Source organism: Eretmochelys imbricata, chromosome 24, assembly GCF_965152235.1.
Source record: "Eretmochelys imbricata isolate rEreImb1 chromosome 24, rEreImb1.hap1, whole genome shotgun sequence".
NCBI classification, from domain to species: Eukaryota; Metazoa; Chordata; order Testudines; family Cheloniidae; genus Eretmochelys; species Eretmochelys imbricata.
The window spans coordinates 1,076,989-1,100,304 of record NC_135595.1 but is presented as its reverse complement, the minus strand read 5'-3'; the positions used below and the strand labels follow the sequence as shown (position 1 = coordinate 1,100,304).

Here is a 23,316-nt window from a genome sequence, read left to right as displayed (position 1 = left end):
ATATTTATCAACCTCATCTGCATTTCTCAATGGCTGGGATGATGTGAAACCTTGCTTTGGTGTTTGTTTTGAGTGCATCCATCCACAGTGTTCTCCTGTATTTTGCTCACATATGGTATTACTTTTATTCTTAACACTAGGCTAATGTACTTTTATAGAGAGCGTTGCATTTTATACACCGCCCTGGTGTGGCATCTCTGGCTACATGCAGTGTTCCTTGATGGTTCTGATTCTCTGTTGTTCTCAGCTGTGTAAAGTGAGAGTAAAACAGCTACATCTGGAAGGTGGTGGCCAACCCCACTTTGCACTCGTGCAAATGGCGGCTCAGGTGCCAGGCAACAGAGCGCCAAGCCCTATGGTTTCTATTTAGATTCTTTTTGAACTAGCGTCTCAGGAGGATGGTGATGTGTTTGCAGTTTGTGCAACGGAGCTGCCATGCTGGCCTGGCCACAACTGATAGAATGGTCTTAGCTGAGTAGCTGCTAGCAGCAGGAAGTTCAGAAATAACCATTAGTTAGAAAAAATGTAATTTACTGGCACATTTCACAGCATATCCTGCTGAGCAATGCTGCTTTCTTCACAAATGCCAGGCCACTAGTCTAAACTGGATACAGCTTTTCTTTATTCTGGTAACTGTGCTGGGAAATGACACACCCTTACTAGCAGCCTGCCGTCTTCTTGGTGTACATGCATAACTTCCATTAGCATTACTGAGAATAATACGTACGTCTTGGGGAAAAGAGTAAATCCGCTTAAATGGAATCAGGACCTGACTGGAGAAATGATACATTGGGGTGGTTAATGCACAACCCCTGGACTGTATCCAACCAACAAAACTTTCCAGTTTAACCTGTACGTGCAGGGAATTTCTGTCCATAGAGATTTGATGGTACAGTTTGGCTCATTTAAGATTGTTGTTATATTTGATTCTATGCTTTCTTTCCCATAGAGTGTCACTCCCCCACCAGCACGACCTATTCCGTCATTCCTATTTTGTGCCCTGGTAATACCGTGTCCCATCGAATGTTATTGTTCCAGCATGTTTCTGTGATGCCTTTTGTATCAATATCCTCATTTAATACCAGGAACTCAAGTTCACCCATCTTGGTATTTAGATTTTTAGCAGTTATAGACAGTCACTTATAATGTTTGTCCATATTTAGTTGTCTGCCTTCATGTGATGTAATTGAATGGGGTTCTTTTTTTGTTTACTGGTTCTCTTCAATTCCTACCTGTACTTTATCAACTTCTGTCCTCTCCTCCTTACTAGGATATAGAGTATCCCCTTTCAGAAATCCTCTTGTATAGGATGGCTCTGTCCGAACTGTGTGCTCCTCCGCACTGGTCAGCTTTCCCCAGCCCTTAGTTTAAAAACTCCTCTACCACCTTTTTAATTTTACATGCCAGCAGTCTGGTCCCAGGCTGAAACAACAACAGAGTCCCTGTTTCCAGGTTCAGAAAGCCAGTGGGTGAATCGTTGCCGAGAGAACGAAGATCTAGGTTTCAGGCATTATTCTCTTTCCCCTTGGAGAGTCCTTGATCCAGAACCATTAATAAATACAGATTTTCTGCTGAAAAGAAAGATTAAGCATATTTTGCCTAATCTCAGTGTGTAATTTCTAATGGTGTGGGAAAATACAGCAGAATTAACACATCAGGGCACTGCCTCTTTAATCCCCTGTAATACAGGAAACAAAGTTACACGGTTTTAATCTTCTAAGGAAGTGCTGCAGAGCTCGTTGCGGGTATTTTCACATTTGACAGGTATTAACTGTGGAGTTCTCAAAACCCTCCAGGGCATAGTTTTGAAATGATAAATGTGTCAGCGGAGGACCTTGAATGTCCCAGGCTTCCTCAAAGTATCGATATCTGGGTTACTGCATGAGAGATTCCCACCACAACTGCATGTGTCTAGGTGGATTGGAGAATTTGTGTGTGTGGGTATGAGAATTTGGTCACCTGGCTGCTGCTTTGCCCTGAGTGACTAGGGCTGCTGCTGGATCATTTGATCCCTTGGGCACTGCTCCTGAGTCAGTGGAAAGATTCCCATTGACTTCAGCAGGTTTTGGACAAGCCCTTTATGCCATTTGCTGGACATTGGCTCTGGTATCCCATGCCAGGTTGGGAGGGCTCTGTGTCCTGCTTCTCTTTATCAGTTCATTCTCTTCACAGAGTCACTTTGGTGCCATCTGGACTCTATCTGGTTTCAAAGACTTTCACCCCAGTTTCTGTGTGTGTAAGGAAGGGCTCTGGCTATTTGCTTAACAGTGCAAAACATACCAAGCCTGATCCTGTTCTCCCTTGCTCTGGTGTAAGTGGGTGAGAATTAGGCTCCTTGATTGTCCTGTTTGTATTTGAATGTACACATGGAGTAGGAGAGACCTGTCTGCATTTCCTCCCATTACAGGTTGAGGGCTTCGCTTTATTCATAACAAGTACTTTCCCTTTGCTCTTCATGACCTGGGCCACGTCTGCAGTGCGGGGACTACAGCACCGTAGCTACGCTGGCATAACTGGTCGGGAAGGCTCAGCCCAGCAGCTAAGCCTGCTCTGCTCTGAGCTAAACCGTTTTGTTTTCAGGTGCAGAGTACCTTGCCAGGGCACCAGAGGAACATTGTTTAACATTCACAAGTTACCATGGCCTATCCCTTCGTCCCTTAAACAAGGATGTAATTGTTGAGTCCCAAAACAGATTCCTAAGGGAGCACTGGAAGGTAGCAGCCCCTTCAAAAGATAACATTTTTGTGGGGTGATGTGATCCTGGTTTCATTCCTAACAGGAGAGACAGTATGAAGTACCACCGCAGTGGTAGGCGGGCTCTGAGTTGAAGCATCAAGCATCTTTGGTTTTGTCTGTATCAGTTTGTAATAAGCGTTAAAAAGCTCCAGTGCTCTCGGCCTGTGGAAGGCAGGGAGAAGAATCTTTCTAGTTCAGATTCTGGGGCAGCCTGGCGCTGCTTCTTCTGCCTCTTTGTTCTGTGTTTGCCATCTCCTGCTCAGACTCTCATTCAAAAAAGATACAGGCTTCAGTCAGATTAGGGCCAGGCTTGGGGAAGCCCCTTCCCTGAGGAGGAAAGTCTGCAGTGAAGTGTCCAAATGGACTCTGCTGGCTTAAACTGGGGAAGCTGCTGCTTCTGCTCCAGGAGACTTGCTCGGGAAGTTGGAGGCTTGTCTCTGGTGTGAGTTGCATTGCTCACTGATGGCAGATTAATGGCTACTATTGTCTGTGCTCTGCAAATGGGTTAATCGCTGTGACTCAAGAGGAGGATTGGACAGCTGGTTAATGCCACTTGCATTCTGGAGACAGAACGGCCACAGGCAAAGTGCCATATTCGTTGTGGCTCTACCGGCGGGAAGCACTCGAGTGAGGAAGACAAGGATGGCCTTGCCGTTAAGACATCGGGACTTACAGGATCTAGGCTCAAGTCCCAGTTCTGCCACAAACTCCCTGTGTGAATCACTGAATCTGTCTATACCTCAGCTCAGGAGCAATGCAAAATGATCTCTCTCACAGGGTACTCATGAACGTCTCAGAGGTACCCAGATCCACTGCGGTAACAGGACTGTGAGCACCGAGTCAGGTAGTATGGGGGCTGTCACTTTCCTGGGAAGGTCTAGTCAGCATTTTGGAGGCCTCTTTAATAAATATTCTGCAGGAAGTAATAAAGCAACCTAATGAAATGTCTCCACAAGACTCACTTCCAAAAGACCCACCTTCAGAATGCCGCAGCAGGGCAGCCTGGAGAAGTGGAGCCTGCTTCTTCCACACGTCCTGGTGCTCTCCCACTGCTGGGCGGAGGTGTGGGGTGATGGAATTCAAAGCCACCAGACCTAGCATTGGCTCTTTCAAAACACAAGAGAAAAAACCTCCAACTTGTTCATAAAAAGTTATTTAAAAAGAGAGAGAGAATCATAACAATGTACACTGCTGGGCAGTTTGGCCTTGGTAATAAAAGGCCTTTTTCTGAGCAAATATATTTAAGATCAGAAGGAAAGAACAGAGCTCCAAAGACCAATATGACAGAGGGTTCTGAAGCCTTTATATATGTACGTATAGATTGTATATTTGTGGGTGTGTGTGTGTGTATATGTAGGTATCTACCTACTTACACACCCGCATAGTAAATATTTATAGATACTGACCTCTTCAGATTTAAGTCCAAGGCACTTTTTACAGTGAACAGGTTAAAGCCATTAGTTTAAAACATGCCTGTTTCTGGGTACAAATCAGTTTTACGGCAATGCTGTCTGATGCATCTCCGCCCCTCCCTCCCAAATTTAGGGAGCCCCGGGTTGACAGGGACCACGCATATGGTTAGCAGAAGAACTAGGAAAAGTAAGCACTGGATCAAATCCAGCCTGTGGATACGTACAAATAACAACCAGACATGATTCACAGTTCAGGGTTAGTGAATCAGAGTCCACTAAGTTCACTGGGTTGACCTCGGTCGGGGCAGTTCCCCGGTGGAATCCTGGACTGGTAGTTAGCCAAGAAAGGAGATATTTTCAGTAGCAAGCCAGTGGAAACCCTGCCCTGCTCTGTGTCTCACAGTAACTGTGCTGTTAGCAGGGACCCAAAGGGCCCAGAGGCAGAGTCTGAAATGAAGGGAAAGCCTTTGAGATGACTTTGAACAGAAGCAGTGAGAAAGCAGCACACTTGTTGGGTAATGTCCATTCAGGCAGGAAAGTAAAACTGAGCATCTTTGTTAAACATTGGGCCAGAGGAAGCGTCAGGAAAACAGCCCCAAGTCTGACAGAAGGAGGGGAACTAATCCTGTATCGGAATAGTTCCCCAAACCCCGAAAAGCCCTTCTCTGTAATTCAGTTCTCGTGGTGTGGAGGGGGGCACAGCTGGCTAAGGGGCTGTGGCTGGGAGAAGGGCAGATTTTTGTTCCCGCACTGCCTTCAGGGAAATGTTTGTGGCGGTTAAGGATGGTAATATCGTCAATGTTTCCCTGTAGAGCCAGGATCCATTGTGGCGAACCGACCCGGAGGCAGTTTGGGCAGGGAGTCGTTGGCTGCCAGAGGAGACAGTGAAAATGGGGTGGGTTGAGGGGAAGCCAGAGTGGAATAGTGCAGAGGGCTCATCCTCTGAGCAATTCCACCGGTCTCGGGACCACCGCTCGTTTCATGGTCTGGCAAACCTGCCCCCATCTGTTTTGCTCTCTCATGGGTTTCCTGCAGGGATCTTTGCCTTTGCAAGAAATAACGTAAATGATTCTTATGAGAGTCCCAGGGGCAGGAATGCGCAGTTGGACTTCTCCTCTCCTGCATTCACCTTGACTAATAGTTTGCAGACTGGAAACAGAGGAAAAGGGAGCGAAGGATGTTTGTTGCCTGTGATAGGCTGGCAGCTGTGCATGTCTGAATGGTGCTGAGCCAGGGCAAAGAGCGTTTCTGCTGGGGGCAGCACTGGCGACTCAGCGTAAAAGGGCGTTCGGATCTCCAGGTAGATGAAGATGTGCTGGGAAGCATGGGGGGGGTCGTTCTCTGAATGGCAGCTCGTCGCTGTAAGGGTGCTGCTCCGGAGCACTGCAGACAGAGCCCACAAGCAGTGGGGATGACAGGACAGGACAGGACACTGACGTACAAGGCACTGAACAGGAATACAGAACAAAGAGGTTTAGGGCCGGGCTCTTTGGCTGATCTGGCTGCTCCGTGCTGCATTGCTGATGCTCTAAAGCTGCTTTAGCCAGCCCAAGAAGGTCACTCCATTGTAAGACGGAGCTTCTGGCCACTTCCCGCTCTGGAGGGAAGGAGTCTGACCTAGGCCCATGTGCCATGGGGATCACTGGCTGTAGTTCCAGACCCTTGGGGCCATTTGGAGCAAGTGTAAGTTGGAGCAGCCCTAATTCGGTAGAGAGTGCCTGGCCAGGCACCAGCCACAGGGGAGTGGAAAGGGGAGAGCCTCACGCCAGCTTTGCAAACCCACCCCATGTGCAGATCAAGCCCAGCCCAGTTCCAAGGCAGCCATCAGACTAGATATTGGGAAGAAGATTGTTTGTTTGCTTGTTCCGAATACTTGCAAGCCACAAGCATCAAAAACCCAAAGGTGGGACTGGATGAGTCCCCGGAAACTCATAATGTCTCTGTTCTGCAGTAAGGAATATCCCCTTGTACCACCAGAAAATCAGCCCCTCTCAGAATTTAGGACTCTTTATACCAGTGAAGAAATGTGTCAACTCTTCCCTGTGGCAGTGTCGTTCTGGGGTATCCTATGAAGCCTGGTATCACACTGGCATCTTAGAACTGGCTGCCATATGAGCCCAGAGGGTCCTGGCCCCATCCAGGCCTGGCATGGCGTGTTCGTTTCTGGCTAAGAACGTTGAGCAGTTCCTCGTGGAGCTAGTGGTGACCAGGCGGGGCAGTGCGCCTCAGTGAGGCACAGAGCACTGTCGGGTCTGTTTCACTTAAAACAATTTCCCCTGGAAGCAGACCTTATCTGCAGCAGCAAACATAATCGAGGCAGGGCAGTACTACACTATCGCACAGGAAGTCAGGTGATGACCGAGGGCAGGGGAGAAACAGAGGGAGAACTTTATTCACCTCCCCACCCCAAGGAAGTCCTGAACACACATGGTCCTGGGGGTCTCGGGGACAACAGCTGCTGAAAACCAAACTTCTCTGCTGATCTACAGGCCAGGAGCGACACATGGAGCTTCCGTGTGCTCCCTCCAGCTGCCCTGCAGACGTGCTCTACTCTAGGAGGACATTCGGACCCCCATCCTTGTCTGGGCGCAAGCTATTCCCAGGACAGAGCAGTGCGTCTGCATCCTGGGCTTTTGGCCTCTGTCAGTGGGCACTGAGCTGAGGCCATCAAGCCTTGTTATCCCGACTGAACAGCACAGACTGCACTGAAACCCAGGGCTCGGGAGAGGAGCATTTAACTGCTCATTCCACAAGCTACTACGCCCCACTGGGAAAACTTGAGTTTGCAGAGCTTGGATTTTGGATTCATGCAGTTTGTGGCCTAGGCACCAGGCTCCTGCATTCATCTGGAGACAGAGAACGAGGGAGAGAAACGGTCTGGCAGGGCATGTTAGGACTTGAATGAGAGCCACTTTAGCTGGTGGAAGCTGGGGGAGCTTCTTTGCGATCAGTAAAGCTACACTGGTTTGCACCAGCTGAGGACCTGCATTGAATCTTTCCCTTCTCTCTGTCTAGCGCCTATATTGTGCATATTAATTGTCACAAATTCAAAGGGTTAGGACTATGTGGAGTCTCTACAACTGCATTGTAAAGGCTCTAATCTGCTGACCATTTGCCTTAGTCCCTGTGTTAAGCTAAAATCTGCAGTGACATGTACTCAGAAACAGACATTTTGACAGCAGGCTGACACCTCTGCCTGCTAACAAACTAGTTTGATAGAAAAACGTAATGGAAAGTTACAATACCCTTTATAATATAGCAATATATTTCATAGTTAAAATAAACTATTATGCTTTCTCCTATTATTAAAAAAAAAAAGCAAGCGGTACAGAGGCAAGATGCAAACCCATATGGATGCTTATCATCTAAGTCTGAATATAAACATTTCAGGTTTAAGAGTTGCAAAGAGGATGTTCTATCGGTTCTGGCATTCTGCTTCTTTGTGGTTTTTCCCTCATGGACCGTGCAGAATAGAGGTTCTTGGAGCAAAACTGAGGTTGTGCCAGGAAATGAGATTGTTGAAGATGGTTGGGTCCTGTATGAGATTCAGGATGAGAATTTCTCTGGCATTAATGAGCCGGAGAATGTTTATTTTTCCCCTTCCTTCTACCGTAAAACGTGGGCATTGGCTGGTTCAGTCTGATTTGCGTGTGGTTTGTCACTGCTTTTTGGCGGTAGAATGTCAGCATCTCTTTGGGCTGATAACTATGGTTGAGTTTTACTCCTGTGCTTTTCCTCCCTCAGTCTCAGCTAGTCTCAGTTCTTCCCTTCCTTTGTTCTGGTTCAGTTTGAGGGGGTGTCATCTCCTGGCCCATTACTGCACGTTCCAGAATGCCTTTCTCAGGTGTGTAAACAGAGATACCCCCTGCCACTGGGAGATGGAGACTGGTTGTTAAAGATTTGCCAATGGGCTACTCGTAGGGAAATTCCAGTTCAGGTTAGGTGTTTCCAGTATAGGAGAGATGCCAGTTACTTGTTTATAAAAGGAGTCCTATTAAAGCGGCTTAGTAAATCTAGGAAAACTCCCCTTAGTTACTCAGGGTAAGCCTAGGACATTGGGGAAATGGATACTATACAGCAGAACCTCAGAGTTATGAACACCTCGGGAAGGGAGGTTGCTCGTAACTCTGAACTGTTCGTAACGCTGAACAAAATAGTTTGGTGGTTCTTTCAGAAGTTTACAGCTGAACAGTGACTTAATACAGCTTTGAGACTTTACTATGCAGAAGAAAAATGCTGCTTTCCCTTTTTTTTTTTTAGTAGTTTACCTTTAACACAGCACTGTCCTCTATTGGCTTTTTTTTTTTTTGGCTCTGCTGCTGCCTGATTGCAGACTTCCGGTTCCAAATGAGGTGTGTGGTTAACTGGTGAGTTTGTAACTCTGAGGTTCTACTATATTACAGGATGTGCCTGTCTCATTAAGATAATCAGTGGCTGGCTTATCCTTCTACTAGCAAAGGCTGCCTGACAGCAATGGCTCTGTAGAATCGTTTAAATGCCACTGCAAACATCATTGCTTTCACTTCCATACTCACCTTAACAATGGTAGCTGGAAACAAAGGAGTAAAAACGGGTATCAGAGGTAGAGTCAAACATGCTGTTGCCACTGAGGATTGGATTAACCAGACTGCTGTCTAGGGTGCTGAAATGTGAGGGAATGCAGAATTGGTGGGGTGGAGGAACAGTGGAGACTGGTAGTGCAATGGTGACGAGTACTGGACCAGCCAAGTGAATCACAGAACGTTGCTTATTGCCACACCAGAGATACCAGCTGGCAGGGCAGTCGAGTATCTGTGTCTCTTTATAAACCAGCAAGAAACTTCTGTCAAGATAATAATCAATCCTAATGAAATTACACTGTACTAGACAGTTATGCCTGAAGAAAAATTCTCATCCACCACACGTGATATTGAAGCTTTCACTGCTTGTGCCTCATTCCTCACTAAAGCTTTGAATCTGTTAGTGATTTGGCATTTTCTAGTCTCATCTCATTCAATAGGATTTACCAAAATTGAGTATTAGGCACAAGTTTCCTGCTGGTGATACTAATCCTTTGCAACGGATACTCCCATTAGTGATCTAAAACTCAAGGGTATATTTTTCTGTCTCTTGCTAGTCCTTATATCACAGATTCAGTGTAAGTTGCTGTAGTTTAGTCCTCTGTGAACCACCAGAGATGAAGACAAGTGTATTTTATAACACTACTTAGCATTTTTAAAGCCTGCCTTTCTCAGCTCTAGACCTGAAAACACGTTATAAAGATGGATAAGCATTGTCCTCACATTCTTACAGGAGGGGAAATGGAGGCAGAGAGATGAGAAGTGACTTGCCCAAGGACTAGAGCCAGGACTAGAACTCAGGGCTCCTGACTCCCAGTCGAGTGACCTAACCACTGGCCTACACTGTGCCCTGTGCAGTTCTGCACATACAAGGTATTTGAAAGGGGGAGCAGATGGCTACTGTAGATAGAATACCTCCTTCTGGTCAGACTGGAGGGACACTGGCAGTGATCTTAGTGTAGCCATCTCTCCTCTCCGAATGCTGCACGTGCAGTTGGGGCGTTTGTGGCTGGGACGGAGGGAAGCAAGGACCAAACGATGGCAGTGGAAATGGAAGCATTCCTGAAGTAGGAGAAAGATCTGATGGCTACGACTTGGAGGGTGAGAGGCCAAACCATGGTGTGGCTATAAACCAGGAAATCTCTCCCGCTATGGAAATGGGTGTGTCTGAGCCCTGGTTCCCCACACTGCAATGGGCTTTGAGGGGTGATGGTGATTATCTAATGCTGCCGTGTGGAGGGAAGAGTCTGCGATGTCTCAAGATGGTGAAAGATGTTCTGGGTGAGGAGTACCACAGCATTGGCGCAGGAAACCCTCTGAGGGTGGGGCTGATGGAAAGGTGTCCATGGTGCCCTTGTTCCTGTTGGCATGGGGCTGTGTAACATCCTGCCTTGCCTCTGCAGTATTTTGCTCCTGCTCTACCGACGGGGTTAGTCAGACCTCTGTGGTACTAGGGCATTGTTAGCAGAACTCCCTTGGTGTTTCTGCCACAATATGCAGCAGAGCAATACCATTATGCCACCAGCATTCCAGGGGGTAGAGCAGGTGGGAAGAAGGCGTATTTCTCTCTCCAGCTAGTGACTGTTTTCTAAGAAACTTTCATTGTAGGGCTTGAGGTGCACAACACCTACCAGCAGCAGCAAGGAGAGTTTTGCATGTAAACCCCTGTGCTGATGATAGACCCCTGCCTAGGTACCTATGGAATCCAGTGTTCTTTATGAAAGTGAAAGAGTTACAGAGGAGAAGCTTCCAGGCTAAGTATGCCTGGAGTAACACAGTGACTTTCACTACAATTAGCAGACACCGCTGGGTGATGTGTAATTAATATCAGAGTAATTACATGGTTACTTCATCCGTTTAAAAATATATAAATATCCTCTGCTGAGTGTTCATTGAGAGCACCCAACACCATCCCCGGAGTTCTAAGAAAGCAAGCAGTGCCTTGGGCTGCCTGCAAAACTCTGAATAAAGACCATACAAGGCATTAAAACAACAAAGGCAGGAGCTGGGGCTGAACGAAGAGTTTTAAGAAGTGAAAATGTCAGAGGGCGAAGGGAACATTTTAGTTCCAAGGGGAAGCTGGGAGGTGTCCAGGCCCATGGTGACAACTAGCAAGGATTAGCCATCTCTCTCTCATGGACTCTTCCACCGTCAGTGGCAGCAACTTGCCCGTCCAGCTCCACTCCTGACTGTTGCTGTGGAAGGCAGCTCCACCAGCAGCTGGCCACAAAGGGCAGCACCCAGTGGTGTGGATATGTCTAGCTGCCTGCGAAGCCGTGCATTGCATCATTTACCCCCAGGTGGTTCTGCTGCTATCTACTAAGACTCAACAGAATCACTGCAATTAATTAGTCTTCTGTTTTAAACTGATGAAGTGTCCTAATCAACATTCTTCTGTGTTTCTCTCCATTACTACCTACCATTAAAGCAACCTCATGGTTAGGTCACAGCAGTGTTTGAGCTAGTAGAATGTCGTTGTCAGCCAAGGGGAAGAATTTTTAAATTAATGTCACAATTTAAGACCCTCTCTCTGATTGGCCCTTGGTGTTTCACCTTTCAGTTCTGAAGCCTCTTCAAAGAGTATCTGGATTGGAAAGGTACTGGATTATTTGCTGAGACTATTACTGGTGGCCCTGGTTTGTGGGTGATGCAGGTAATTCAAGATCCACCACACAACTTTTTCTACTCGTCAGAGGGGTTTTCAGGAGGAATCCAGGGTGCCCCCTTGAAAGCCCTGCAGTGCAGTGACCCTTGCGCCACTCAAACAGGACTGGATGCAGCTCCAGGAGGAACCATCTGGTTCCATTCCACAAAGCCCTTCCTGACCATTGGCTGAGCGCGCTGGTTCTACAGCCCTCCCTGCCCTGCTGACGCAGGATGCTTGGAACTCGGATGCCTCGCATGGCTCTACTGAAGTCATGGCTTGGCAAAGCCCTGGCTGGGGTGATTTAGTTGGGGATTGGTCCTGCTTTGAGCAGGGGGTTGGACTAGATGACCTCCTGAGGTCCCTTCCAACCCTGAGATTCTATGATTCTATAAGTGGCAGTGCATTTTTAAACCATCAGCGTTGGATTGACTTGCAGTGTGTTTCATCCAGGCCTCATCATACATCTCCCTGTAACCGCCATGTAATGCAATAAAAACCCGCACAAAGCCGGCATGCCCCAGATGCTGTGCACAACACCTGAACACTGCGCTCCAGCACATGGCTTCAGGCAGAATATGGACTCTGAAGAGACTCAGAATAGAGCGAACGAAACACCCTCCCCTAACTGGAAATGTGTGTATGTGGCAGTGTTTTGGCCAGGGGTAGGGTGGCAAGTGGGCCTCTGAGCTCAGAGCCTGTGCAAGAAGGCAGCTCCCCAGGGGGGCTGTGTGAGGTGCAGGAGGCAAAGGGATAGCAGTCTTGACAAATTAATTGTCCTCCTCCCTGACTCTTCCTTGGCAAGACACTTAACAAACAGGGCTGGGAGGAATGGGGACGAAGGAAGGCCCTGCAGATAAGCAGCCCCTTTGCCCATGGCTCATAGCCCACCCTGTGGAGTACTCTCCCTCTGGTACAGCTCCATTGCTTCAGTGCTTCGGACTTTTTTTTTTTTTTCCCTAGTTGAAGACCTGAGATTGAGTGTGGATTTCTGTCCTCCACCAAACACTGCAGCAAAGGCCTTGCCAGAGGCTTCCCCTCACATCCGCTTCCTTCTCGTCACACGTAGAGGCACCGAAACAGAGATTGGATTTCTGGTTCCAAGGCGTTGTTGAACTCCGAGGGCTCTGAGCTAACCTCGGCGTTAATTCAGTCATGCTTTCAGCATTGGCTTGGCCTGGGTGTTTCTGTGGCGACCAGAGGGCCGGAAGAAAGTTGACTTGACTCTGAAGACCTACAAGTAGCTCTTCTTGTTTGTCTTCGTAGGGCTTGGGGGCTCGGTCTGCAATTTAGCAGCTGCTTGAACTCGTGTAAGGGGTTGGGAAGGAGGTGGAGCTGACCCCAATCGGACTGTCGGACAGGGGTGTCTGCGGGGTGCCCCCTGCCATACTGATGCCACGAGCCTCGATAACAGCTGCGAGGAGCTGCTGCTGCTGGTGGCGCAGGGTTTCTGCGATGAGCAGGGGAAGAGAGTTGAAGCTAGTGGTGAGCTGCTCCAGTTTGGACTCTAGGCTGCCAATCTGCTTCTCCAAGTCCTCACTCCGGTCATTGAGCTCTGTGATCAGGTCATACATAACGTTCTGCATCTGGGGGACAAAGAAGACATCAGTGGGATTAGTGCAGAGGACACTGACAACCAGAACAAGTGGGAGGTAAAGGCCGTTTACAGCTGAGCTGGCACAGTTGGCAAAGGCCTGCAAGAATGGAGTAGCAGCCGGCAGGATGTTGTATATGAAAGACCTCCCCTGTCTCTCTTGGAGATCCGAAATATTTGGGCGAGAACCTCTTTGGTTGCATTTCTGATGGGCGGGGGAGAGCAACAAGCTGGCTAACCCTGGAATGAAGCCTCAGAGGCTGAGAGTTCTGTACTGGGACTAAGAAGAAAACATTTCACCCTGTGAAAGCTAAGTGGCAAACGCTGGATGTTTACTCTCTGTCCCGCCAAGCTGTTGGCTGCAGAAACCTTGAAAATACATCTTGTTGGCAAATCCTGGGAAGATGACGGACAGAACGTTCTCCCAGCTGAGGAGCCACTAACCAGCTAATGGCCAAAAATTAAGAAATTAAAACTGGCTGCTGTCTTTTGGGAACGCTTGGAATCAGAGTCAGAGCATATAGGACTAGATCTAAATAACAATGCTGCTTCACACTCAGGCAGCACCTTCCATGGAAAGATCTCAAAGCACTTCACAAAAGTAAGGGTTGTCTAAGGCACCTAGAGGTGAACTGATTTGTTCAGGGTCACACAGTGAGTCAGTAGCAAAGTTGGACTTGCCCCTACTCTAACTAATAGGCAAGGCTGCCTCTCTGGAATCTGGCATGTGGAAATACCAGCTATTTTGGAAATTAGAGTCTTCCATCACATTTGGTCCTTTTTGCTGGGATTTGAGACTCTTGATGTGGTCTGAGATGAGTGCACACGCATGCAACCTCAGTGAACTGATTTCTGCACACCCCCTCCAAGTGATTCTGATGATTTTCATAAAATAGAGTGGACAGGGGACTGATAGAGACTGTGAAAGCAAAGAGATGAGAACAGACAAATACAGGTGGCAAAAAGGGGAGAAGAAAGAATATAAGAGGGAAAATTACAGCAGGGAGATGAAAGTTTGATTAGAGGGAGCTAGGGTACAGTTGCACCTAGCTAAAACAATACTTGTAACAGAAATAGAGCCTTGTGTGAACAGTGAAGCCTTTTCACATGGATACCAGGAAGAGGGAAATCTCTGTTCAGAGACTGAACTTCCATTGCAACAGAGCAAATTGCAACAAAAGTGCTGAGTCAATACGTGAAGATGTTTCCTGTGTAGCGAGGCACAAGCATATTTCCCAAATCAAGAGAGAAGTCTTTAAAATGAATCAATGACCCGTTAAAAGAAAAGCCGGTTACAGGATTTTGCTGTAAGGAGTTTATTCCTTTAACAGGTTTTTACCAGAGAGATGCTATGCCCTTCTATTTCGTTGCCTGGTGACTGAATGCCAGGGGAAGCCTGGACAGAGACGAAAGATGTGAGACTTCTGGCTGGTCCAGAGCATCCCGGTAAGAAAGACATTGATCAGCAGAACATCAGAGTTCACCTCTTGGCTGCAAGGTGCACACACTGGCAGCAGCTGGAACAGTCTGATTTAACTCTTTTCTGGCAGGACTCAGCCTAGGCTTGATTGTATCAGATACTTAGATTTATTTACTAGCAGTGCGAGCAGCCTGTGCAGCTTCGCCTCTGGCTAATGCTCTGCAGCTTGTTCTGTGTTATGATCCATCTGCATGCTGCTGAAATGATTAACCATGATCCCCAGCCTCAGCTATGCCTATCATCCCCACAGTCATTTGCATGTGTTCTGTCTCCACCTCCAGCCCTTCATCTTCTGCACTGTGAGCCCTGGAGGCCATGAAGTCGTCACCTGTGTTTGTACAACACTGAGTACAACAGGGCCCTCAGCCTGATCGGGGCCTTTGGGCACACTCATAATACAGTAAGAACAAACAGAACAGGGACCTGCTTTCTGGGTTGGGCTGGATCTTCCTCTGGTTTGAGGATACACTGCTGTGTGGGTAGTACCTGAATTGCTCATGGTTTAGTTTGGGACACTGATATTTGCATCATAAGGATAATCCCCATTGGGGACCTGCTGTCTTAGCCCATCTCCGCAGTAAAGACAAGCCATCGCATTGACAGCAACCCAGCTTCTATTCCTTTGGGAGAGGAAGCACCAAGCTGTTCCCTAAATTAAATCATCTTTTCAGCAGGACACCACATGTGAAAACTGAGCTCTTAGTCTGGCTCTCCAACTAGGTTTCCTGCTGCTACGAAATCTAACCCGGGATCAAGATGAGAGTAACCAGAAATAATGTCCTCCAAACTCTGCCAATGGCGCAGCTGGGCGTTCCAGGCCTGGGAGCCTTCAGCTCTGGCAGTTCTTTGAAGACATGCCCATTGCCACGCTGCTGTGGCTCCACTGATATTCTGTCTCTGGGATGTTAAAATGAGGAGCCCGGCGGTGGGGGGGAGAGAATTTACCAGAATTTTGTCGTCAGACGAAGAGCATCTTTGGCTAATGTTTCAGGCTGTCATTTTCAACAGGGCCTGAGCTAGTCCAGCTGCTGTGGATTTTCAGTGGGAATTGGGCACCTGTCTGCCTAAAGCCCCTTTGAGAAGCCTGATCTTAAAAGATTGATCCCAGATCCTGCTTTGCTGTGTGTGGGTTGCAAATGGAACTGGCACACCCCATCTATGCCAGCCGTTCCCATTCCAGAGATGAGGCACAATACTACTGTACCTATCCAACTTCAGCCTCTGTTAGAATCTGCACAGCAGCATCCTAGGAATCCAGCCCCAATCTCCGAGTGCAGCAATAGCTACAACCAGGGGCCCTATTCCCTTGCTGCAGGATCTGAGTAATGTCCCCAACTGCCATTTCCAGATGCCGAGTGTTTGACCTTTTGTCTACTGCGTTCAGCCAGCTCCGACCAGTTGATTATACAGTAAATGTAGATGAAAGGCTTGCAGCCCTGTGGGCCTCGGAGAGAACTTCAGAGACTTGCCTTGGAAAGGTCAACCAGTGTGTTGGCCTGGTCACTCAGCTTCCTCTGCTCCATCTTCACACTGCGCAGCCTGTGGAAGAAGAAAATGCTGATACAGCCATGTCCCTTTTCCGTGTGCTGGTCCCTCCATCAGCATTAACTGCTTTGGGAACCCAGCTGGGATTAGCCACACACAGCAAACAGGTAACAAGATACAAGCAAATTTATAACGGCATCTGGCAAGGAAATGGAAAATGGCTCAGATTTTCTTCTCTATGAACTGAGCTGGAACATGGAGGTCTGGACCATGCTGATCATTCTCCCTCCCACCCCACTGTTCTTCTGGTCGCCATTTGGAGTGGATTCCACTTACTGGTGAATGGCTTGAAGGAACTTTCTCTGATGCTTCCTGACTTTGGCATGATCAATCTTCTTGAGCAGCTTTGTGTGTTTGTAGATAAGCCACGTTTCCCGAAGGACGTTGGCTGCAGCATTCTTGATCTGCAAGACAAAAGCGGAGACCAAGCTGCAGGTTAGTTCCCCCACCTAGCTCAGGGAGCATATGGGATGCAGTATCTCGTATGTTAGGCCTGGGGCAATGGTTTGGATTGGTCTGTACTGGTATTTTCTGAACAGAAATAATACCCTTTACAAGGGGATGATCTGGATTACTCCAAGCTGGAATTTAGAGGGACTCGGAGCCTGAATCGCACGGATTCCTTTGGATGATGCTCTGACTGACGTATTTAGGCAGGGCTCTTTATGACCTTGATCCTTCAGGTCCTTCTGGGTTGCACAGCAGGATGCAACAGGCTGTTGTGCTCCAGCTTATCTGCTGCCTGATGTGTCCATCATTGTGGTATCTGAGCACTGAGTGGAGAGCTCTGGATGTATGAGGAGGCCTACACACATAGGGGTGAGCACTAGGCAGAGGGGAGAGAGGACTCCCCCAGCCCTCTGAGTGCCTGTGTCCTGAGGAGTTGGTCCTACAACCTGCTGAGCACCCTCCCCTCCCATTAAAGTCAGTCAGAACTGAGGGCACTCGGCACCTTACAGGACTGCTCAGCACTTGGCAGGATCGAGCCCTTGCTTGCAAGAGTGACGGGTAAGAAAGAGGGTGGGTGGCAGGTCTGAGGCGACATGGGATGAGTGGGCTCTCCTTACGCTGACGAGGTGCTTTGCTGGGCACTTCGCACGCGAGGCAGGAGTGGGCTGGGGACCATGCAGCAGCGTTCTTGTTTGGGTTCCCCCACACTCCCCAGCCTGCTCCTCACTTTTTACCTTGCGCCTAAATGTGCAACAATCTACCCTGTGCCGGGCAGGACCACGTTCTTCATGGAATCAGTTCCAGGCCATCCAAACACCACTGAGAGTCCCTGGCAGCTAAGTTCCCTCTAAGCTGCGCGAACGTGCAACCGGCTATCAAGAGGCGCCCAGGCGTGAGAGGCGCCTCTCCTCTGGACCCAGCAAGAGAGGGCTGGGGGAGTCCTCTCCCCCCACCATAGCCCTGGGTCAGTCTGCACCCAAACCGCTCATCCCCGGCCCCTCCCCAGAGCCTGAAACTCCAGCTGGAGCCCTCACCCGGCCACACCCAAATCATCTGCCCCAGCCCTGAGCCCCCTGCAACCCTCTGAACCCCTCGGCCCCACCCCACCACACATCACTTCCATTTTGGTGTACATAACAAAATTCATTCCGCACATGGTTGTAAAAAATTAGAGGGAACGCTGCCTGGCAGATATCTATCCCTGTGCCCGAGAGGGCATGGATTCTTTGTCAGCTGCCGGTGTGAACACGCCTCACGTGCAGAGCAGAATCCATTCCCAGTGCCAGCTACCCCTTCCCCAGGCAGCCACACCAGTGTCACCGCTGTTTCACACACAGGTAGGTTTGGTAACACGTGAAATGGGGACAGCACCACAGCCATTTCCTGTATTTATCCCCAAGGATCAAAGCCAGAGCTTTTCCCCTTTGCAGCTCCCTCTCCCTGCTATAAAGTCACATATTCCTGCGGATGGCTCCTATATGCTGGCATGGAAACGGCTGATATCACTCAGTGCCCCACCAATTTGAGACAGACCAACAGGATACAGATGGTTAGGGACAAAGTTTTCATTTAAACACAGACATCTTGAGTAATGAGTGAGAAGAGCAGGGGGAAGCATTCCTGGGTTGCAGGCAAGACAAACGGATTTTTAATTAACTGTTACCTTTTGGGTTTTTGCATGTTTTACTGTGTCGGGAGTTTAAGCACAGATAACCACTGCTCAGACATTTCCAACAGCATTACGGATTGCTATGGTTCTGGGGCAGGAGAACAAAGAGAGGTTGTGAGTACCAGGGGGAATTTTTATACACAACCTTGTGTGAGTAACCAACAGCCCGGGAGACTCAGGTCCTCTGTCTACAGAACTGGCAGTGCAAGTGAAAGGTTCCTCCAGTCTCTTGGGCCCGTGTGTCTCCACCGCTTGGAGGGACTGACTGCGGGACAGCAGTCTCCATGGCTTGCTCCATCTTTGGCCTCTCTGCGGAGACTGCCAACCAGCCAATCGTTTGCTTTTGTTATGGACTGAGACCCCCGCAGCAGCTGTCAGATGTTAGTGACACTCGGTCACATGCTTCCCATGTTTACTTGTCTCAGGTCACACCTGAACACAGGCCTGTCTATCAGTGCCAGTGCTGGTGAGACAATGACCCAGGTCTCTCCTCTTTCTACCACCCCCAAGCCCTACACTTTCCGTTCGGGGGTTTATAATTAAATTTCACATTAGGCTGGTGGTTGTGCCCAGAGAAATCAAATCCAAGTATTTCTTAAATCAGGACTCCACCTGCTCTCGTCTTGGCTAGGCAGGGCTGTCAGGAGTGGGAAAACAGGATCCTCCGCCTGCAAACACACACACAAACCACAGTGCAACACCGACATCACTGAATTTATTAACCCCCCTTCCTGGTGGCTCAGTCTGAGAGTCTGTGCATGAACCTGGCTTTAAGCGTTTGCTGTTAAACGGCAGCTTTCGTGCTTTCTTTGAAATGATTTGACCACAGACCACTTGGCACAAAGCCAGCAGATCAACGGCCATAGGAGGAAGAACAGGTTTTAACCACTGTTTGCTTTTTGTATTGCTTATGTCACCATGAACGCCGCTGTGGCTGTGGTCTCCTTGCAAGGCAGGCACTCTGCATTCTCTGCACTACACCCCTTTCCTGGCCTCCTAGGCAGCTTGCTCTTTGCAAGACATTCCTCCCCTACCAGATACTCAAGCTCCAAATGGGCACCCTGCAGAAACAAATGTCTCTTTGCAGTGACACTGGGGCTGGGCCACGTGGCCCAACAGGAGTGAAGGAAAGGAGGAGAGTGCAGATTTCCTAAGGAAGGAGTGAGGCACCAGAATCTCCCCAAGGCCCCTGGATGTTCTAGGGAGTACGACAATTTTATCCCTAAACCTCTCGGGGGCTCCTGGTTTTCCACCAGATTTTCCACTTGGATTTTCTCTGTAGCTGCCTTTGATTTCTGTAGGACCTAGAGCTTATTTAACAAATAAAACATACACAAGGGTTGGGGAGTGAGTAACACGGGGCACTGCTCTAGTGATGAGAATGGAGAGACCCGAAAGAAAGCTGTAATGAGGGTGCACGGACAATTAGGCTTCCTCAGTTTTCCTTCCAAACGTCACTTTGGATGTTTTGTTGCTTTATAACAATCCTGGCTTTATCACCAAAAGGATCCACTGCAAAGTCCTTAGACAAGTACATCCCACATCAACCTGCTGGCTTATTTTTTCACCATGTTTTAAAATCCCTTAAAAACGAGGACAGAGGAAGCTCTTTTGCTGTTCTGACTGCCCCAAGTCCCTGGCTAGGATGATCATCATTTCAGTTCTCTGCTGCTTAAGGGAGGTATCTGGTTTTGCTCCTAGATTTCTCCCCCTCTTCAGCAGGAGGGTACTGCATTGCACTCAAGCTTTGTGTAACATTCTTTATCTTTGACAGCTTCAATGCCCTACCAGTGGTCTCTATCTCCTCTGCGGCAAAGTCTCCACAGGATCCAGACACATTTGAAAATTGAGTTTCCAAGTCATGATGCTGAGCCAGTCCAAAGTCACTGCCATTTCACTCATACGAAAAATTGCTGGCACCACCCGCCTTTGAAATGACAAGTACAGTCACCCCAGGGAATAAAGTCATTATACACTGCCAGATTTCTAGTGCATGCCTATGGCTAGGCTGCTCAGACTGGGTCCTCAGTGATTTTTCCCTCCTCTGAGGAACTCTCTCATTCATGCTGGCGAAATCCAGACTTAGGGGTGGTCTGTACTTACGGGGCTGTACCGGTGCAGCTGCGGCTCTGTAGAGCTTAGTGGAGACACTACCTACGCCACCGAGAGCGCCTCTCCCCTCGGCATAGGTCCTCCCCCTCCCCGAGAGGCAGTAGCTGTGTGCATGGGAGTAGCCCTCCTGCCAACACAGCGCTGGCTGCACCGGGGGTGAGGCGGTGTAAGGGGGTGGATTTTCCATAGTTACACCAGCACAAGTTTGTAGTGTAACTCGGCTAAAGTCAGGGGAGTTGCACTAATGCCATGCTGCTGTAAGTGGAAAGATTAGACTCCGTGTGCTTTGCAAGGATCATCCACTCTGACTCATTAAAAGTTAATGGGCCAAATTCAACCCTCATGTAAGCAATTTCCCTTCGCTTCAGCTGAGTTGCACCGACTTATATAAGTGTGAACCTGAATACTCACGGCGAGAGGCGTAAGTGTGCTGGCTCCATCCTCTCCTCGTGGAGCGGCTCCCTGGCTAGACTCCCCTACAGCTGTCAGAACCTACGGCTACCTGCTGCACTCCAGGCTGGCTTGCTCTAGGCATCATTCTAGCTCAACTCGAGGGCTCATCTGGAGGCTCTTGAAGAAAATGGAAAATGGCTTTAAGAATGAACTCCCCCGGACATAGGGGCAAGGGGAGGGGGTGTGTGTCTGCGAGTGCTAGGCCACAATTAACAAGATCACTGTACCTCCTGTTTTACCTCTGGAAGGTTCCATGCGGGGAGCATCCCAGACATCCCTGCACTGCCCTGAGTGGGAAAAGCTTCTGGCTCTGCAACTTTCCCTCCAGCCCTTTTTGGGATCAGAGACATAGGGCCAAATTCTGTGCTGATGTAAATGGATGAAATTCTACTGAAGTCAATAGAGCTGCACCCATTTATCCCAGCAGAGAAGTTAGTCCAACCTATGGTAAACCCCAGATTTGATGTTCTATCAAATCCCTCTGCTGGCCACCCTGCCTGGCCAGCATGGCTTTAAATAACACGATGTCTTGTTCACTTAGGGCCAGTTCTTTAGGAGACTTTTCCACTGCTCCTACAGCAAAGGCAGAATAAGTCCTATCAAAGGATTTGAAACTTGCAGTAAACAAACAAAACTACATTTTATAATGAATGTATCAAGCTATCTATTTGTATGATGGATTCCTTTGTTTAGTACTTGACTCTGTGCCCCTCTCAGCCCTGTAGTGCTCAGTTACTGTAGGTATCCCTTCTGCCTTACTGTCTGGCTGAGCTTTTTAGATCATGAGATCTTTGGAGCAGGGCCACTGTCTTCCTGGGTGTCTGTACAGTGCCGAGTACACAGTGGTACCATCCCAGCATAAAGAACGACTAGGAATTGGATGGGCAGCTGTCTGAAATACCGGCCCTGCTGCTGAAGTACAGAGAACCTTGGAGTGATCATTAGGCCCTGCCCAGCTGGGATCCAAAGCATGTAAACAAGCACTGTGCTTCCAGTCAGCATAGGCCTGCTCTGGAGAGATGAGGAGGAAGATCCTCCTCTGAGAGGGGAAAGGCTGCCTATCTCCTTCTAGGACAGGGTTATTTCTAAATCAGCCTGTGGCACTTCCTCTGTTCGGGTGCACAGTTGGGCATTCCCGATTTTTCTAAGTCCTTTTGGAGCAGAAGATTGAGAGAGAGCTGGTGTTATTTGCTCATTACAGACTTGACAGCTCCTCTTCCAAGTCTGCACAGCATTCAGACCATGTACGGATTATACAATTTATTTTCTATTATGCGACAGCAGTTGCCGTGCCACTGTAATGTGAAGTAGGCTGTACTTTTCGTATCGACAGCAGAGGAATATGTCCCTGAACTTTCCTTTTGACCGCTGTATATTCTCCTTAAAAAACAAAAAAAAACAAAAAAAAGACTCCACTCTCCACCAACACAATTTATAGTCAAAGCAAAACAGCTCAACTCTCATGAGTAATTCCCCTGTGAAACGGGGCTGCAGGGACAATTGGGCATGCATTGCTATGACTCCACAATAAAAATCCCTCTATGCTGAATGTAGGCTGCCGAGGATGAAAGCAAGAGCTCAGTTTCTAATGATGCTATCAATGTGCGGCAGCCTTACAGAGGCCAGTTGAGCACAGCAGGGCTTTGACACTGGTGGTGGTGGTGGTTCAGGATCTTCTTGGGAAAAATATTCGTGATCTTCATGCACACAGAAGTGTTGGGAAAACTTGCCACAAAAGCTGTCCTTAAATAAACAGCTCCTGACTTGTTAATGTGCCCCACTGCTCCGTGATGGACACATCTCTGCCTGCTCTACATGAGTGTTTTCCCCTTTGATTGCTGTCTTTGCAAGCAGACCTGCACCAGTGCACCCGTTCAGTGATCTTTTGAGCTCTGGCCCAGAGAGGAGACTTTGGTTTTTCATTTTATCTACCCACTTCCATAAGGAAGTGAGGAAAATTACCTGGAGTGACCAAGGGGGGAAATGATTTAGAGAAGTGTGCTTTGGAGAGGAAAACATTCCTGCAGAAATGTGGGGAAACAGAAACACTGCAGCATTCCATGACCGTTTTCTGTCAGGGCCCAAGAAAAGCTTATAGTGCAAATGGCCAGCGGCCCCCTTCAGCCAGCATTGTTGATGCTTGAGGAGTTTCTGGGTACATGCACGTTTTCTCCTCCCTGATCAACCTCCGGTCTCATTGACTCAGTGATGCCACAATCTAGTTTACAAGATGAGAACTGTCAGGCCAGACTCTCAGCAGGCCTAAAGCAGCATTGTTCCATTGAGATCAAAGTGGATTTACACCAGCTGGTTTAAGACTTCTCCTTGCTGTTATGTTTGGGGATTTTTACCCCAACTAGCCGTGACAGATGCCCCACCGCCCGGAGCACCTTACCCGCTTCGTCAGCTGAGTGTCCATCATGAAGTTGTGCACGTGTTTCTCGGCTTTGGTGAGCTCCAGTTTCCTGGCCACCACGGCCACCACCAGGGCAGTGCAGCCAGCCCCCTGCCATGGGAAAACCAAGGGAGGAGAGAAGGCGGCAAAGAGTTAATTATGGAGCAGTGAGTGGCCCCCTCCTACTTCCAAAATGACCCACTTGCCTTCCTGCAGAGGGATGCTTGGGATGAAACATTGCAGGGATGGTGCTTTGCGTGGCCGCAG

The 23,316-nt window shown here is 48.6% G+C and overlaps 1 protein-coding gene and 1 long non-coding RNA gene across 3 annotated transcripts in view; one reads left to right on the top strand and one right to left on the bottom strand.

Moving 5' to 3' along the window:
* Positions 1–23,316, top strand: part of LOC144279759 (uncharacterized) — a 44,746-nt gene that overhangs the window by 11,021 nt on the left and 10,409 nt on the right. The window lies entirely within an intron of this gene.
* KCNN3 (potassium calcium-activated channel subfamily N member 3) overlaps positions 4,043–23,316 on the bottom strand; it is an 81,746-nt gene continuing 62,472 nt past the window's right edge. For both annotated transcript variants that reach the window (XM_077841381.1, XM_077841382.1), the window contains 4 exons: positions 23,050–23,160; positions 16,247–16,374; positions 15,895–15,964; positions 4,043–12,937 (listed from right to left, as the gene is read on the bottom strand). In XM_077841381.1, the coding sequence (XP_077697507.1) occupies positions 12,641–12,937; positions 15,895–15,964; positions 16,247–16,374; positions 23,050–23,160 (606 nt within the window). In that variant the 3' untranslated portion in view covers positions 4,043–12,640. The remainder of the gene's footprint in view (positions 12,938–15,894; positions 15,965–16,246; positions 16,375–23,049; positions 23,161–23,316) is intronic.